The following is a 15,933-nucleotide window of genomic DNA, read 5'->3' on the forward strand; positions in this document are numbered from 1 at the left end:
TTCCATCCACGGTCACTCTACTCTCTCTATTCTCCTCTATGAACTTTGACCTTTTGAAAAAATTATAAATGGAAGAGAGGTGAGAATGGATTTTAAAAAAGCCCAAGTGTTTGACACAGGGGAGTTGACCCAGTAACTTTATGAACAGTACCTGAGCCTCTTCTGTCATCTCTAGACACAGTATGCAGTACTTGCTGTAATTCTTCCCGATAGATGAAACCATAAATCAGGGGCTGTATTATTGGAATCCAAACAGCCGGCCAGCTAGCTTGCCAATTCTGCAACTCGGAGTCAAGACCACGAGATGTAACTGATTATCCCCCAGAGCAGTCAAACCACTTTTATATTTAAATGCACCAAAAAAAAGAGACAAAAGAATAACAAAATGTTGTTCAATATTTACAGAGCTCTCTGCCTATTCAACCTTCGTGGGAAAATAAGCAGGGTCTTACAAGTCCCTTTCTGTACCAACCTGTCCAACCAGTATACTGAGAACCATAATAACTAGTTCCTTTCTGTACCAACCTGTCCAATCAGTATACTGAGAACCATAATAACTAGTTCCTTTCTGTACCAACCTGTCCAACCAGTATACTGAGAACCATAATAACTAGTTCCTTTCTGTACCAACCTGTCCAATCAGTATACTGAGAACCATAATAACTAGTTCCTTTCTATACCAACCTGTCCAACCAGTATACTGAGAACCATAATAACTAGTTCCTTTCTGTACCAACCTGTCCAACCAGTATACTGAGAACCATAATAACTAGTTCCTTTCTGTACCAACCTGTCCAATCAGTATACTGAGAACCATAATAACTAGTTCCTTTCTGTACCAACCTGTCCAACCAGTATACTGAGAACCATAATAACTAGTTCCTTTCTGTACCAACCTGTCCAACCAGTATACTGAGAACCATAATAACTAGTTCCTTTCTGTACCAACCTGTCCAACCAGTATACTGAGAACCATAATAACTAGTTCCTTTCTGTACCAACCTGTCCAACCAGTATACTGAGAACCATAATAACTAGTTCCTTTCTGTACCAACCTGTCCAACCAGTATACTGAGAACCATAATAACTAGTTCCTTTCTGTACCAACCTGTCCAATCAGTATACTGAGAACCATAATAACTAGTTCCTTTCTGTACCAACCTGTCCAACCAGTATACTGAGAACCATAATAACTAGTTCCTTTCTGTACCAACCTGTCCAATCAGTATACTGAGAACCATAATAACTAGTTCCTTTCTGTACCAACCTGTCCAATCAGTATACTGAGAACCATAATAACTAGTTCCTTTCTGTACCAACCTGTCCAATCAGTATACTGAGAACCATAATAACTAGTTCCTTTCTGTACCAACCTGTCCAATCAGTATACTGAGAACCATAATAACTAGTTCCTTTCTGTACCAACCTGTCCAATCAGTATACTGAGAACCATAATAACTAGTTCCTTTCTGTACCAACCTGTCCAACCAGTATACTGAGAACCATAATAACTAGTTCCTTTCTATACCAACCTGTCCAACCAGTATACTGAGAACCATAATAACTAGTTCCTTTCTGTACCAACCTGTCCAACCAGTATACTGAGAACCATAATAACTAGTTCCTTTCTGTACCAACCTGTCCAACCAGTATACTGAGAACCATAATAACTAGTTCCTTTCTATACCAACCTGTCCAACCAGTATACTGAGAACCATAATAACTAGTTCCTTTCTATACCAACCTGTCCAACCAGTATACTGAGAACCATAATAACTAGTTCCTTTCCTGTAATTCTTTCTTAAAATGTTTTTATAGAAAATGTAAACATGTAATACAAAACAAATAGTTGCAGTAGATTATATACATACTGATTTCAGTAAAACATTGTAACATTATTTAACATGTTAGGTAATGATCACAATAACTAACATTATTACCATTTGTGGTACTTAGCAGGTCTGTACCAAAGGGCAGGATCATACAGCATGGTACTGAACATATTGTTGGATGGATGGAATATTTAGAGGCAGCAACATGACATCCAGCTCTGAAGAAAGGTGCCCAGAGATTGATAGGTGAGAAGGTCATAGGTGACTGGAGTTCCTTTCGGGGTAGAAACCGTCCAACCAGTATACTGAGAACCATGAGGAATAACTAGTTCCTTTCTGCCAGTCCAACCAGTCACCTGGGGGATCCTGGGGAGGGGGTTCAGTCAGTCAACTGACAGATGTTTAAAACAAGGGGACCAAGGGTGTATTCATTATGGAAACTGTTTACTGTTTAGGAAACAAACGGAAGCAAACTAAATGAGGAGGGACCTTGTACAATAGAAACTCATTTGCATTTTCTGTTTGGAGTAAATGGTTTATGTTGCAAAACGTTTCGCAACAGACTAAACATTTTGCAACAGAATTGGTGCAATGAATACACCCCTTGTGTGTTGGATCAGCTGACAGTTGTAGTGGACTTACACTGGCTCTGGATCAGCTGATAGTTGTAGTGGACTTACACTGAGTCTGGATCAGCTGATAGTTGTAGTGGACTTACATGAGTCTGGATCAGCTGATAGTTGTAGTGGACTTACACTGACTCTGGAATCAGCTGATAGTTGTCGTGGACTTACACTGACTCTGGATCAGCTGACAGTTGTAGTGTACTTACACTGAGTCTGGATCAGCTGATAGTTGTCGTGGACTTACACTGACTCTGGATCAGCTGATAGTTGTAAGTGGACTTACACTGAGTCTGGATCAGCTGATAGTTGTACATGGACTTACACTGACTCTGGATCAGCTGATAGTTGTCGTGGACTTACACTGACTCTGGATCAGCTGATAGTTGGTGGACTGAACACTGACTCTGGATCAGCTGATAGTTTAGAGGCAGCAACATGACTCTGGATCAGCTGATAGTTGTGCCCAGAGACTTACACTGAGTCTGGAAGCTGATAGTTGTAGTGGACTTACACTGAGTCTGGATCAGCTGATAGTTGTAGTGGACTTACACTGACTCTGGATCAGCTGTCAGTTGTCGTGGACTTACACTGACTCTGGATCAGCTGACACCTTCTGACTCTGGATCAGCTGATAGTTGTGAGGAACTGACTCTGGATCAGCTGATAGTTGTTGTGGACTTACACTGACTCTGGATCAGCTGGGGACTTACACTGACTCTGGATCAGCTGATAGTTGGGGACTTACACTGAGTCTGGATCAACTGACAGATGTTTAAAACAAGGTGGACCAAGGATCAGCTGTAGTTGTATGGACTTACACTGAAACTGTTTACTGTCTTCAGCTGAAACGTGGACTTACACTGAGCAATCAGCTGAAATGAGGAGGGACCTTGTCAATAGAAACTCATTCTGGATCATTTGATAGTTTTGGACTTACACAGACTCTGGATCAGCTGATAGTTGTCGTGGACTTAAACGTCTGGATCAGCTGATAGTTGTCGTGGACTTAGACTGAAAGCTGATTTTGACTTACAAGTCTGGATCAGCTGATAGTTGTCAATGACTTACACTGAGTCTGGATCAGCTGATAGTTGTGTGTTGGATCAGCTGACAGTTGTAGTGGACTTACACTGGCTCTGGATCAGCTGATAGTTGTAGTGGACTTACACTGAGTCTGGATCAGCTGATAGTTGTCGTGGACTTACACTGACTCTGGCTTCCAGCTCTGCCTGTCTTGTCCTGTGGGTTTTGTCTGGAAAGATATGGTGAGGTTTAACTTAGGAGCAATATAATATGCTCATTCCAGTGTATACCAGCAGACGGCGTCATTGTAACTTGTAACAGGACACATTTACATGAACTAGTTATGAATAAGGCCTGCATTTTGTTCACTAGAAACCTCCAATGTGATATCCATGTCATGCCTTCTGTGTGTTTATAAACCTACTATACCCAGGAGAGGACTCACTGTATTGGTCCAGTATCTTCCATGGCAGCAGCACCAGAACCATCAAGATGAACAAAACTCCACACACCATCAGAGGAAACTCCCATAGTGGCCTGCAACACACACACAGGGATACCTATAGCTGTGGTAACTTCTACCCATGGTTACCTATCCCTCCCTGGTCTGCAGTGTTACCTGTGGTGGTCTGCTCCTTTAGCTACGTGTCTGGGAAGAGGAGACACAGACGGAGACACAGGAACAGCCTGAGGGCTTTCTTCTGGTGGGGATGTAACTGTAGGAGCAGGCGCTGCGGGACACACACACGCGCACACGCACACACACACACACACACACACACACACACACACACACACACACACACACACACACACACACACACACACACACACACACACACACACACACACACACACACACACACACACACACACACACACACACACACAAAACAGGTTTCTTAATCCTGCTTGTTCTAACTCCTGATTCAGCCAATCATATCTAATCATATACCTGTTGTGGATGGAGGAGTGACCAGGATGTAGACAGCCACCTGTTGCTGTCCTGCAGCACACCAGTACCAGCCTGCACACACATGAGAATATTAATAACCAGTACCAGCCTGCACACACATGAGAATATTAATAACCAGTACCAGCCTGCACACACATGAGAATATTAATAACCAGTACCAGCCTGCACACACATGAGAATATTAATAACCAGTACCAGCCTGCACACACATGAGAATATTAATAACCAGTACCAGCCTGCACACACATGAGAATATTAATAACCAGTACCAGCCTGCACACACATGAGAATATTAATAACCGGTACCAGCCTGCACACACATGAGAATATTAATAACCTGTACCAACCTGCAGATACATTAGAATATTACCATGGTAATAATAACCATTACCAGCCTGCAGATACATTAGAATATCACCATGGTAACTATAACCATTACCAGCCTGCAGATACATTAGAATATTACCATGGTAATAATAACCACCACCATTACCAGCCTGCAGTATAATATATAGATAATTGTCTTCATCATCAAAATCCACATAACTGCACCATGGTATATTATTTATTATGAGTTATATTCTCCAGACCTGTATCTCTCCGGGCCAGTCCCTTCAGGGTGACAGTGAAAGCCTTGGTCAGGTCATCTCTGATCTCTACTGCCTGGTCTTCATACCGCCCTTCACCATCTGTCACCAGACAGGAGCTCCAGTCACCACTACGACACCAGCGCTTCTCATGCTGCCTGACAACACACACACACACACAAGTCACTATGACACCAGCAGTTCTCACTCTGCCTGACAACACACACACAGACAGACAGACACAGACCCACAATCCTACTGGTAACTGCACCAAAATCCCAGGCCTACTGTAGATGTACTCTCTCTGTCACAAGGCACATTGGGAGCAGTAGTTCTAATACTAGGGTATTCTATATACTGTATATCTACTGCTGTTCATATCATTCCTAGTATATCTACTGCTGCATATATCATTCTTAGTATATCTACTGCTGTTCATATCATTCTTAGTATATCTACTGCTGTTCATATCATTCTTAGTATATCTACTGCTGTTCATATCATTCTTAGTATATCTACTGCTGTTCATATCATTCTTAGTATATCTACTGCTGTACATATCATTCTTAGTATATCTACTGCTGTTCATATCATTCTTAGTATATCTACTGCTGTTCATATCATTCTTAGTATATCTACTGCTGTTCATATCATTCTTAGTATATCTACTGCTGTACATATCATTCTAGTATATCTACTGCTGTTCATATCATTCTTAGTATATCTACTGCTGTTCATATCATTATTAGTATATCTACTGCTGTTCATATCATTCTTAGTATATCTACTGCTGTACATATCATTCTAGTATATCTACTGCTGTTCATATCATTCTTAGTATATCTACTGCTGTACATATCATTCTTAGTATATCTACTGCTGTACATATCATTCTAGTATATCTACTGCTGTTCATATCATTCTAGTATATCTACTGCTGTTCATATCATTCTTAGTATATCTACTGCTGTACATATCATTCTAGTATATCTACTGCTGTTCATATCATTCTAGTATATCTACTGCTGTTCATATCATTCTTAGTATATCTACTGCTGTTCATATCATTCCTAGTATATCTACTGCTGTACATATCATTCTTAGTATATCTACTGCTGTACATATCATTCTAGTATATCTACTGCTGTTCATATCATTCTAGTATATCTACTGCTGTTCATACTGCTGTTCATATCATTCTTAGTATATCTACTGCTGTACATATCATTCTAGTATATCTACTGCTGTTCATATCATTCTTAGTATATCTACTGCTGTACATATCATTCTAGTATATCTACTGCTGTTTATATCATTCTTAGTATATCTACTGCTGTTCATATCATTCTAGTATATCTACTGCTGTTCATATCATTCTAGTATATCTACTGCTGTTTATATCATTCTTAGTATATCTACTGCTGTTCATATCATTCTTAGTATATCTACTGCTGTTCATATCATTCTTAGTATATCTACTGCTGTTCATATCATTCTTAGTATATCTACTGCTGTTCATATCATTCCTAGTATATCTACTGCTGTTCATATCATTCTAGTATATCTACTGCTGTATATATCATTCTTAGTATATCTACTGCTGTACATATCATTCTTAGTATATCTACTGCTGTTCATATCATTCTAGTATATCTACTGCTGTTTATATCATTCTTAGTATATCTACTGCTGTTCATATCATTCTAGTATATCTACTGCTGTTCATATCATTCTAGTATATCTACTGCTGTTTATATCATTCTTAGTATATCTACTGCTGTTCATATCATTCTAGTATATCTACTGCTGTTCATATCATTCTAGTATATCTACTGCTGTTCATATCATTCTTAGTATATCTACTGCTGTTCATATCATTCTTAGTATATCTACTGCTGTATATATCATTCTTAGTATATCTACTACTGCTGTTCATATCATTCTAGTATATCTACTGCTGTTTATATCATTCTAGTATATCTACTGCTGTTTATATCATTCTAGTATATCTACTACTGCTGTTCATATCATTCTAGTATATCTACTGCTGTATATATCATTCTTAGTATATCTACTGCTGTTCATATCATTCTAGTATATCTACTGCTGTTTATATCATTCTAGTATATCTACTGCTGTTCATATCATTCTAGTATATCTACTGCTGTTCATATCATTCTAGTATATCTACTGCTGTTTATATCATTCTTAGTATATCTACTGCTGTTCATATCATTCTTAGTATATCTACTGCTGTATATATCATTCTTAGTATATCTACTGCTGTTCATATCATTCCTAGTATATCTACTGCTGTTCATATCATTCTTAGTATATCTACTGCTGTATATATCATTCTTAGTATATCTACTGCTGTTCATATCATTCTTAGTATATCTACTGCTGTTCATATCATTCTTAGTATATCTACTGCTGTTCATATCATTCTTAGTATATCTACTGCTGTATATATCATTCTTAGTATATCTTGTGTAAATTCATCTGCATCTTGATTACTGTTACAGGGCTATTTGGGTTAATTGGATTTGTTCTGACATTTCAGGATTTAAATGCTTTCCTGTATTATTTGTGTACTTGTTTTACTTTTTACGGCGTTGTCAGAAGCTAGTAACATAAGCGTTTCATTGCACTATAACATCTGCTAAACTGTGTGCACAATGAATTAACTTTGATTTGATTTGGTTATGTACTCTATAGAGCAGAACTCTCCAACCTTGTTCCTGGAGAGCTACCCTCCTGTAGGTTTTCACTCTAACCTTGTTCCTGGAGAGCTACCCTCCTGTAGGTTTTCACTCTAACCTTGTTCCTGGAGAGCTACCCTCCTGTAGGTTTTCACTCTAACCTTGTTCCTGGAGAGCTACCTTCCTGTTCGTTTTCACTCTAACCTTGTTCCTGGAGAGCTACCCTCCTGTAGGTTTTCACTCTAACCTTGTTCCTGGAGAGCTACCCTCCTGTAGGTTTTCACTCCAAGCCCTGTTCCTGGAGAGCTACCATCCTGTAGGTTTTCACTCCAACCTTGTTCCTGGAGAGCTACCCTCCTGTAGGTTTTCACTCCAACCTTGTTCCTGGAGAGCTACCCTCCTGTAGGTTTTCACTCCAACCTTGTTCCTAGAGAGCTACCTTCCTGTAGGTTTTCACTCTAACCTTGTTCCTGGAGAGCTACCTTCCTGTTCGTTTTCACTCTAACCTTGTTCCTGGAGAGCTACCCTCCTGTAGGTTTTCACTCTAACCTTGTTCCTGGAGAGCTACCCTCCTGTAGGTTTTCACTCCAAGCCCTGTTCCTGGAGAGCTACCATCCTGTAGGTTTTCACTCCAACCTTGTTCCTGGAGAGCTACCCTCCTGTAGGTTTTCACTCCAACCTTGTTCCTGGAGAGCTACCCTCCTGTAGGTTTTCACTCCAACCTTGTTCCTAGAGAGCTACCTTCCTGTAGGTTTTCACTCCAACCCTGTTCCTGGAGAGCTACCATCCTGTAGGTTTTCACTCTAACCTTGTTCCTGGAGAGCTACCCTCCTGTAGGTTTTCACTCCAACCTTGTTCCTGGAGAGCTACCTTCCTGTAGGTTTTCACTCCAACCTTGTTCCTGGAGAGCTACCCTCCTGTAGGTTTTCACTCTAACCTTGTTCCTGGAGAGCTACCTTCCTGTAGGTTTTCACTCCAACCTTGTTCCTGGAGAGCTACCATCCTGTAGGTTTTCACTCCAACTCTGTTCCTGGAGAGCTACCATCCTGTAGGTTTTCACTCCACCCCCAGTTGTAACTAACCTGATTCAGCTTATAAATATTTGAATCAAGTGCGTTAGATGAGGGTTGGAGTGAAACCTACAGGACAGTAGCTCTCCAGGGACAGCAGTTCTCCAGCCCTGCTACAGAGGTGATGTCAAGTCGTACCTGTATCCCTGGCTGTAGAGACACTGGACAGTGACGCTGGTCCCTTCCTGTCCACTCACCATGCTGTTCACCACAGACATACCTGTACAGCACCACCAGAACAACACTCTACGGTTAACATGTAGTTTAGCCATACCAACTATCTACCACAGCATACTATAAGAACCACCAGACCAGCACACCACTCCAATGCTTCAGATACCCGAGGAGGAGCAAACGAGTGCACACATTATGTGAATGGCCACCTTCCAATTCTCTACCCTTCTGACGAAGTGTGCATTCGTTCAGTGGACACTCCCTCCAGCCGTGCCTGCACCAATCTAATGCTTTTAAATGCATAAAGGGGGAGTGAATAAGATCAGAACACAGCCAATCAGAATACAGCAAACGAGTGCACACATTATGTGAATGGCTCCCTTCCAATTCTCTACCCTTCTGACGAAGTGTGCATTCGTTCACTCCCCCTCGTAGATCTATAAGGAATGGTGTAGTGTGATGGTGGAATATGGTGGACACTCCCGCCAGCCGTGTCTGCACCAATCTAATGCTTTTAAATGCATAAAGGGGGAGTGAATAAGATCAGAACAGAGCCAATCAGAACACAGCCAATGAGTGCACACTTAAGGGAGAAGGGGTTAGAATGGGGAGTGGGACTGTGACTCGGTGCGTGAACGAGTGCACAAATGAGTACACACTTCAGGGAGAAGGGGTTAGAATGGGGAATGGGACTGTGTCTCGGTGCGTGAACGAGTGCACAAATGAGTACACACTTCAGGGAGAAGGGGTTAGAATGGGGAGTGGGACTGTGTCTCGGTGCGTGAACGAGTGCACAAATGAGTACACACTTCAGGGAGAAGGGGTTAGAATGGGGAGTGGGACTGTGTCTCGGTGCGTGAACGAGTGCACAAATGAGTACAAACTTCAGGGAGAAGGGGGCACTTGTGTCCTCTCACCTTGGATAACATTGATGTAAAGGGAGGCTGTGACATCAGCACTCCAGACTCCTCCCACCTCCACACCACACCAGTACCATCCAGAGTCCTCCTTCTGCAGCTCTGTCATTGTTACTGTGAACACCTGGGTATAAAATATAACACATTATCATCATCATCACCACCATCATGCTCACTGTGACAACATGAAAAATACACATCTATTAACCCTTTTATTATGCCGCTGACTGGAGAATTCAACATATGTGTCAAGATATAATAACATACTGACCAGCCAATTCTACTAAGCATCATACTGACCAGCTAATTCTACTAAGCATCGTACTGACCAGCCAATTCTACTAAACATCATACTGACCAGCCAATTCTACTAAACATCATACTGACCAGCCAATTCTACTAAACATCGTACTGACCAGCCAATTCTACTAAACATCACACTGACCAGCCAATTCTACTAAACATCATACTGACCAGCCAATTCTACTAAGCATCGTACTGACCATCCAATTCTACTAAGCATCGTACTGACCAGCCATTCTACCATCATACTACTACTAAACATCATACTGACCAGCCAATTCTACTAAACATCATACTGACCAGCCAATTCTACTAAACATCATACTGACCAGCCAATTCTACTAACATCATACTGACCAGCCAATTCTACTAAACATCATACTGACCAGCCAATTCTACTAGACATCATACTGACCAGCCAATTCTACTAAACATCATACTGACCAGCCAATTCTACTAAACATCATACTGACCAGCCAATTCTACTAAACATCATACTGACCAGCCAATTCTACTAAACATCATACTGACCAGCCAATTCTACTAAACATCATACTGACCAGCCAATTCTACTAAACATCATACTGACCAGCCAATTCTACTAGACATCATAAACATCGTACTGACCAGCCAATTCTACTAAACATCAGCCAATTCTACTATCATGACCAGCCAATTCTACTAAACATCGTACTGACCAGCCAATTCTACTAAACATCATACTGACCAGCCAATTCTACTAGACATCATACTGACCAGCCGATTCTACTAAACATCGTACTAACCAGCTAATTCTACTAAACATCATACTAACCAGCTAATTCCACTAAACATCATACTGACCAGCTAATTCTACTAAACATCATACTGACCAGCCAATTCTACTAAACATCATACTGACCAGCCAATTCTACTAAACATCATACTGACCAGCCAATTCTACTAAACATCATACTGACCAGCCAATTCTACTAAACATCATACTGACCAGCCAATTCTACTAAGCATCATACTGACCAGCCAATTCTACTAAACATCATACTGACCAGCCAATTCTACTAAACATCATACTGACCAGCCAATTCTACTAGACATCATACTGACCAGCCAATTCTACTAGACATCATACTGACCAGCCAATTCTACTAGACATCATACTGACCAGCCAATTCTACTAAACATCGTACTGACCAGCCAATTCTACTAAACATCGTACTGACCAGCCAATTCTACTCAGCATCATACTGACCAGCCAATTCTACTAGACATCGTACTGACCAGCCAATTCTACTCAGCATCATACTGACCAGCCAATTCTACTAAACATCATACTGACCAGCTAATTCTACTAGACATCATACTGACCAGCCAATTCTACTAAACATCGTACTGACCAGCCAATTCTACTAAACATCGTACTGACCAGCCAATTCTACTCAGCATCATACTGACCAGCCAATTCTACTAAACATCATACTGACCAGCCAATTCTACTAGACATCATACTGACCAGCCAATTCTACTAGACATCATACTGACCAGCCAATTCTACTAGACATCATACTGACCAGCCAATTCTACTAAACATCGTACTGACCAGCCAATTCTACTAAACATCGTACTGACCAGCCAATTCTACTCAGCATCATACTGACCAGCCAATTCTACTAGACATCGTACTGACCAGCCAATTCTACTCAGCATCATACTGACCAGCCAATTCTACTAAACATCATACTGACCAGCTAATTCTACTAGACATCATACTGACCAGCTAATTCTACTAGACATCGTACTGACCATCCGATTCTATTAAATGTACAATAACGTATCTATCCTAATAGATATTAATAGAGACTATCTGATCCTCCCACCTGCTGTACCGGGTCATCAAATATGGCCACCTTGTCTTCTCCAGCTGCAGCTGGTCCCCGTGGGGCATCGCTGCGAACCAGACTGGTACAGAGGTCCTTTACACTGCCATGGCACCAGTACTTCACATAACTGGCGTATTGCGGCCCGTAATGGCATGGGATCATCACCGATCGACCTTCCAGAACCCTTAGATCACCGACAGTGGTCACCCTACAGAGAGAGCCTACAGGCAGCGAGCAGAGATGTCATTCACCCTAATATTAACCCCTGACCCCCTCCAGAACCCTTAGATCACCCACGGTGGTCACCCTACAGAGAGAGCCTACAGGCAGCGAGCAGAGATGTCATTCACCCTAATATTAACCCCTGACCCCCTCCAGAACCCTTAGATCACCCACGGTGGTCACCCTACAGAGAGAGCCTACAGGCAGCGAGCAGAGATGTCATTCACCCTAATATTAACCCCTGACCCCCTCCAGAACCCTTAGATCACCCACTGTGGTCACCCTACAGAGAGATCCTACAGGCAGCGAGCAGAGATGTCATTCACCCTAATATTAACCCCTGACCCCCTCCAGAACCCTTAGATCACCCACTGTGGTCACCCTACAGAGAGAGCCTACAGGCAGCGAGCAGAGATGTCATTCACCCTAATATTAACCCCTGACCCCCTCCAGAACCCTTAGATCACCCACTGTGGTCACCCTACAGAGAGAGCCTACAGGCAGCGAGCAGAGATGTCATTCACCCTAATATTAACCCCTGACCCCCTCCAGAACCCTTAGATCACCCACGGTGGTCACCCTACAGAGAGAGCCTACAGGCAGCGAGCAGAGATGTCATTCACCCTAATATTAACCCCTGACCCCCTCCAGAACCCTTAGATCACCCACTGTGGTCACCCTACAGAGAGATCCTACAGGCAGCGAGCAGAGATGTCATTCACCCTAATATTAACCCCTGACCCCCTCCAGAACCCTTAGATCACCCACTGTGGTCACCCTACAGAGAGAGCCTACAGGCAGCGAGCAGAGATGTCATTCACCCTAATATTAACCCCTGACCCCCTCCAGAACCCTTAGATCACCCACTGTGGTCACCCTACAGAGAGAGCCTACAGGCAGCGAGCAGAGATGTCATTCACCCTAATATTAACCCCTGACCCCCTCCAGAGCACTTAGATCACCCACGGTGGTCACCCTACAGAGAGAGCCTACAGGCAGGAAGAGAAGTTCATTAACCCCTGACCCCTAACCCCTCTGCAACTGCCAGGTCACCCTACATAAAAACACTACAGGCTACAGCAGAGAAGACATTAACCCTGACATTAAGCCTTAACACATGTCTGTCAATGTGATTGTTATTAAAAGTCATGTTTCCTCTCTGGTACTGTTGATATTTAACCAGCAGCCCTAAACTGTCCAATCTGAAGCAGGATGCAGAATGTGATCCTGAATAGCACGCCTTCATAAGACACTTCGGGTTTCGTTTTTCTTGAAAATAGTTACCGTCACTTTCACATCCCTCAGTCCCCCCTCTCTCCTTCTCATCTTCCTATTCCCTTTTCTCCTCCCTACTCCCTCTTCTAAGAGCGTGAAAAGAGGGTCAAATGTGTGTCTCATGGTCAATGAGTGAGATTTGGCAGCTCTGCTCTTTTCCCCCTCCCCACTTTCCTCCACCCTTATCCCCTCTCCCTCTCCCTCTCCCTCCCCCTCTGCCTTCTCTCTTCTCCTGCCCCTTATCCCCTCTCCCTCCCCCTCTGCCTTCTCTCTTCTCCTGCCCCTTCTCACTCTCCCTCCCCCTCTGCCTTCTCTCTTCTCCTGCCCCTTATCCCCTCTCCCTCCCCCTCTGCCTTCTCTCTTCTCCTGCCCCTTCTCCCTCCCCCTCTGCCTTCTCTCTTCTCCTGCCCCTTATCCCCTCTCCCTCCCCCTCTGCCTTCTCTCTTCTCCTGCCCCTTCTCACTCTCCCTCCCCCTCTGCCTTCTCTCTTCTCCTGCCCCTTCTCACTCTCCCTCCCCCTCTGCCTTCTCTCTTCTCCTGCCCCTTCTCAGTCTCCCTCCCCCTCTGCCTTCTCTCTTCTCCTGCCCCTTATCCCCTCTCCCTCCCCCTCTGCCTTCTCTCTTCTGCTGCCCCTTCTCACTCTCCCTCCCCCTCTGCCTCCTCTCTTCTCCTGCCCCTTATCCCCTCTCCCTCCCCCTCTGCCTTCTCTCTTCTGCTGCCCCTTCTCACTCTCCCTCCCCCTCTGCCTTCTCTCTTCTGCTGCCCCTTCTCACTCTCCCTCCCCCTCTGCCTTCTCTCTTCTCCTGCCCCTTATCCCCTCTCCCTCCCCCTCTGCCTTCTCTCTTCTCCTGCCCCTTCTCACTCTCCCTCCCCCTCTGCCTTCTCTCTTCTCCTGCCCCTTCTCACTCTCCCTCCCCCTCTGCCTTCTCTCTTCTCCTGCCCCTTATCCCCTCTCCCTCCCCCTCTGCCTTCTCTCTTCTCCTGCCCCTTCTCACTCTCCCTCCCCCTCTGCCTTCTCTCTTCTCCTGCCCCTTATCCCCTCTCCCTCCCCCTCTGCCTTCTCTCTTCTCCTGCCCCTTATCCCCTCTCCCTCCCCCTCTGCCTTCTCTCTTCTGCTGCCCCTTCTCACTCTCCCTCCCCTCTGCCTTCTCTCTTCTCCTGCCCCTTATCCCTCTCCCTCCCCCTCTGCCTTCTCTCTTCTCCTGCCCCTTATCCCCTCTCCCTCCCCCTCTGCCTTCTCTCTTCTCCTGCCCCTTATCCCCTCTCCCTCCCCCTCTGCCTTCTCTCTTCTCCTGCCCCTTATCCCCTCTCCCTCCCCCTCTGCCTTCTCTCTTCTCCTTCCTCTTCTCACTCTCCCTCTCCCTTGCCTGAGACCTGAATATTCCGTTAGTTCCCTGAGATTATTTCCTAGAGTTTAGCTCACACAGTCTTGCGGTGTGCAGACAAGCCAGGTTCAAACCCAGAAGGACACGCTTGCTTGAGGGCGTAATACAGACTTAGGACGGAGACAGGAGAATGTTGCTTTCAACTTCCACTGGCTGTCAGAGAATGCCATGAATTTGGACACTTGTGCCAGTGAAATGTTTGAAAGCTGAAAATATATATATATATATTGTGCAAGAAAACACAGAAAATCTAAACAATATGGCTTCCCTTCAGCACTTTACTTATCATAACATCAAAATGCTCTAACAATGTGTTTTTATACAAGTAGAAATGAAAGAATGGTTTTTGGATGATTTTCATATTCAACAATACAAAACATGAGCTTCTCAGCCATTTAAATTAGTTTAATCAATAACTAGCTACCCTTTACTTCACTATATACTATATACATTATATCCTGAGGAGCAAATGTGTCTTTTACAGAGTTTAAAAAGTTAGAGCATGTTTCCCCAGGCCCAGATTAAGCCTTCTCCGGGACTCCATAACACTGTCATTAGAGATTCTCCATCTGGAATGTTGTTAATCCAGGAGGAGGTGGAGCACGAGTTAATCTGAGTCTCAGGAGAAACCAGACCCGAGTTCAGTTCTTACCTGGCAGACGAGAGAGGAGGAGGAAGGCGAAGAAGAGTAGAGGAGTCATCATGTTCCAGACTGTGACTATGTGAGTCTATGGCGCTGTGACAAGTGGTTCATCAACAAAACCCGTTTCCTAAAACAACCCGTTCCCTAGCTTTCACTTCCTGCTGGTCACATGACCTACAGATGTTACAGATGTTTTGTTTAACCGTTTCAGTTCTCTGTTGTTTTAGTTCCTATCACCTCCAATGATGATTACTAATAACCTATTTTATGTGGTGTTTCTTTATCATAACATGAAAAATGTTGGTTTCCTTTTTTGTTTTG

At 43.5% G+C, this 15,933-nt stretch overlaps 1 protein-coding gene and 1 long non-coding RNA gene across 9 annotated transcripts; both read right to left on the minus strand.

Annotated features, from left to right (window-relative positions):
* Window positions 1-314: 314 nt before the first annotated feature.
* On the minus strand, window positions 315-2,069 carry LOC127907576 (uncharacterized). 8 transcript variants are annotated; one of them, XR_008064977.1, is made up of 2 exons: window positions 1,745-2,069; window positions 315-1,426 (listed from the first exon to the last, which is right to left on the minus strand). It is a non-coding gene; the product is annotated as an uncharacterized LOC127907576 (long non-coding RNA). The 8 variants fall into 8 exon arrangements; XR_008064976.1 differs by having other exon boundaries at window positions 1,692-2,069; XR_008064975.1 differs by having other exon boundaries at window positions 1,639-2,069.
* Window positions 2,070-3,560: 1,491 nt separating this feature from the next.
* On the minus strand, window positions 3,561-15,786 carry LOC118376612 (CMRF35-like molecule 3). The gene is made up of 9 exons (XM_052463382.1): window positions 15,622-15,786; window positions 12,085-12,308; window positions 9,908-10,031; window positions 8,955-9,036; window positions 5,048-5,202; window positions 4,437-4,508; window positions 4,101-4,212; window positions 3,927-4,018; window positions 3,561-3,710 (listed from the first exon to the last, which is right to left on the minus strand). The coding sequence occupies exons 1-9, from the start codon at window positions 15,671-15,673 to the stop codon at window positions 3,622-3,624; spliced, it is 1,002 nt and encodes a 333-aa protein (XP_052319342.1). The 5' UTR covers window positions 15,674-15,786; the 3' UTR covers window positions 3,561-3,621.
* Window positions 15,787-15,933: the final 147 nt, after the last annotated feature.

This window comes from Oncorhynchus keta, chromosome 15 (assembly GCF_023373465.1).
Source record: "Oncorhynchus keta strain PuntledgeMale-10-30-2019 chromosome 15, Oket_V2, whole genome shotgun sequence".
NCBI lineage: Eukaryota > Metazoa > Chordata > Actinopteri > Salmoniformes > Salmonidae > Oncorhynchus > Oncorhynchus keta.

Coding starts and splice junctions, on each gene's coding strand:
- LOC118376612 (XM_052463382.1), bottom strand. CDS start 15,673: ATGATGACTCCTCTACTCTTCTTCGCCTTCCTCCTCCTCTCTCGTCTG. Junction 12,309..15,621: donor CCTCCTCTCTCGTCTGCCAG/GTAAGAACTGAA, acceptor CGCTGCCTGTAG/GCTCTCTCTGTAGGGTGACC. Junction 4,509..5,047: donor ACTGGCCCGGAGAGATACAG/GTCTGGAGAATA, acceptor ATGTGTGTGCAG/GCTGGTACTGGTGTGCTGCA.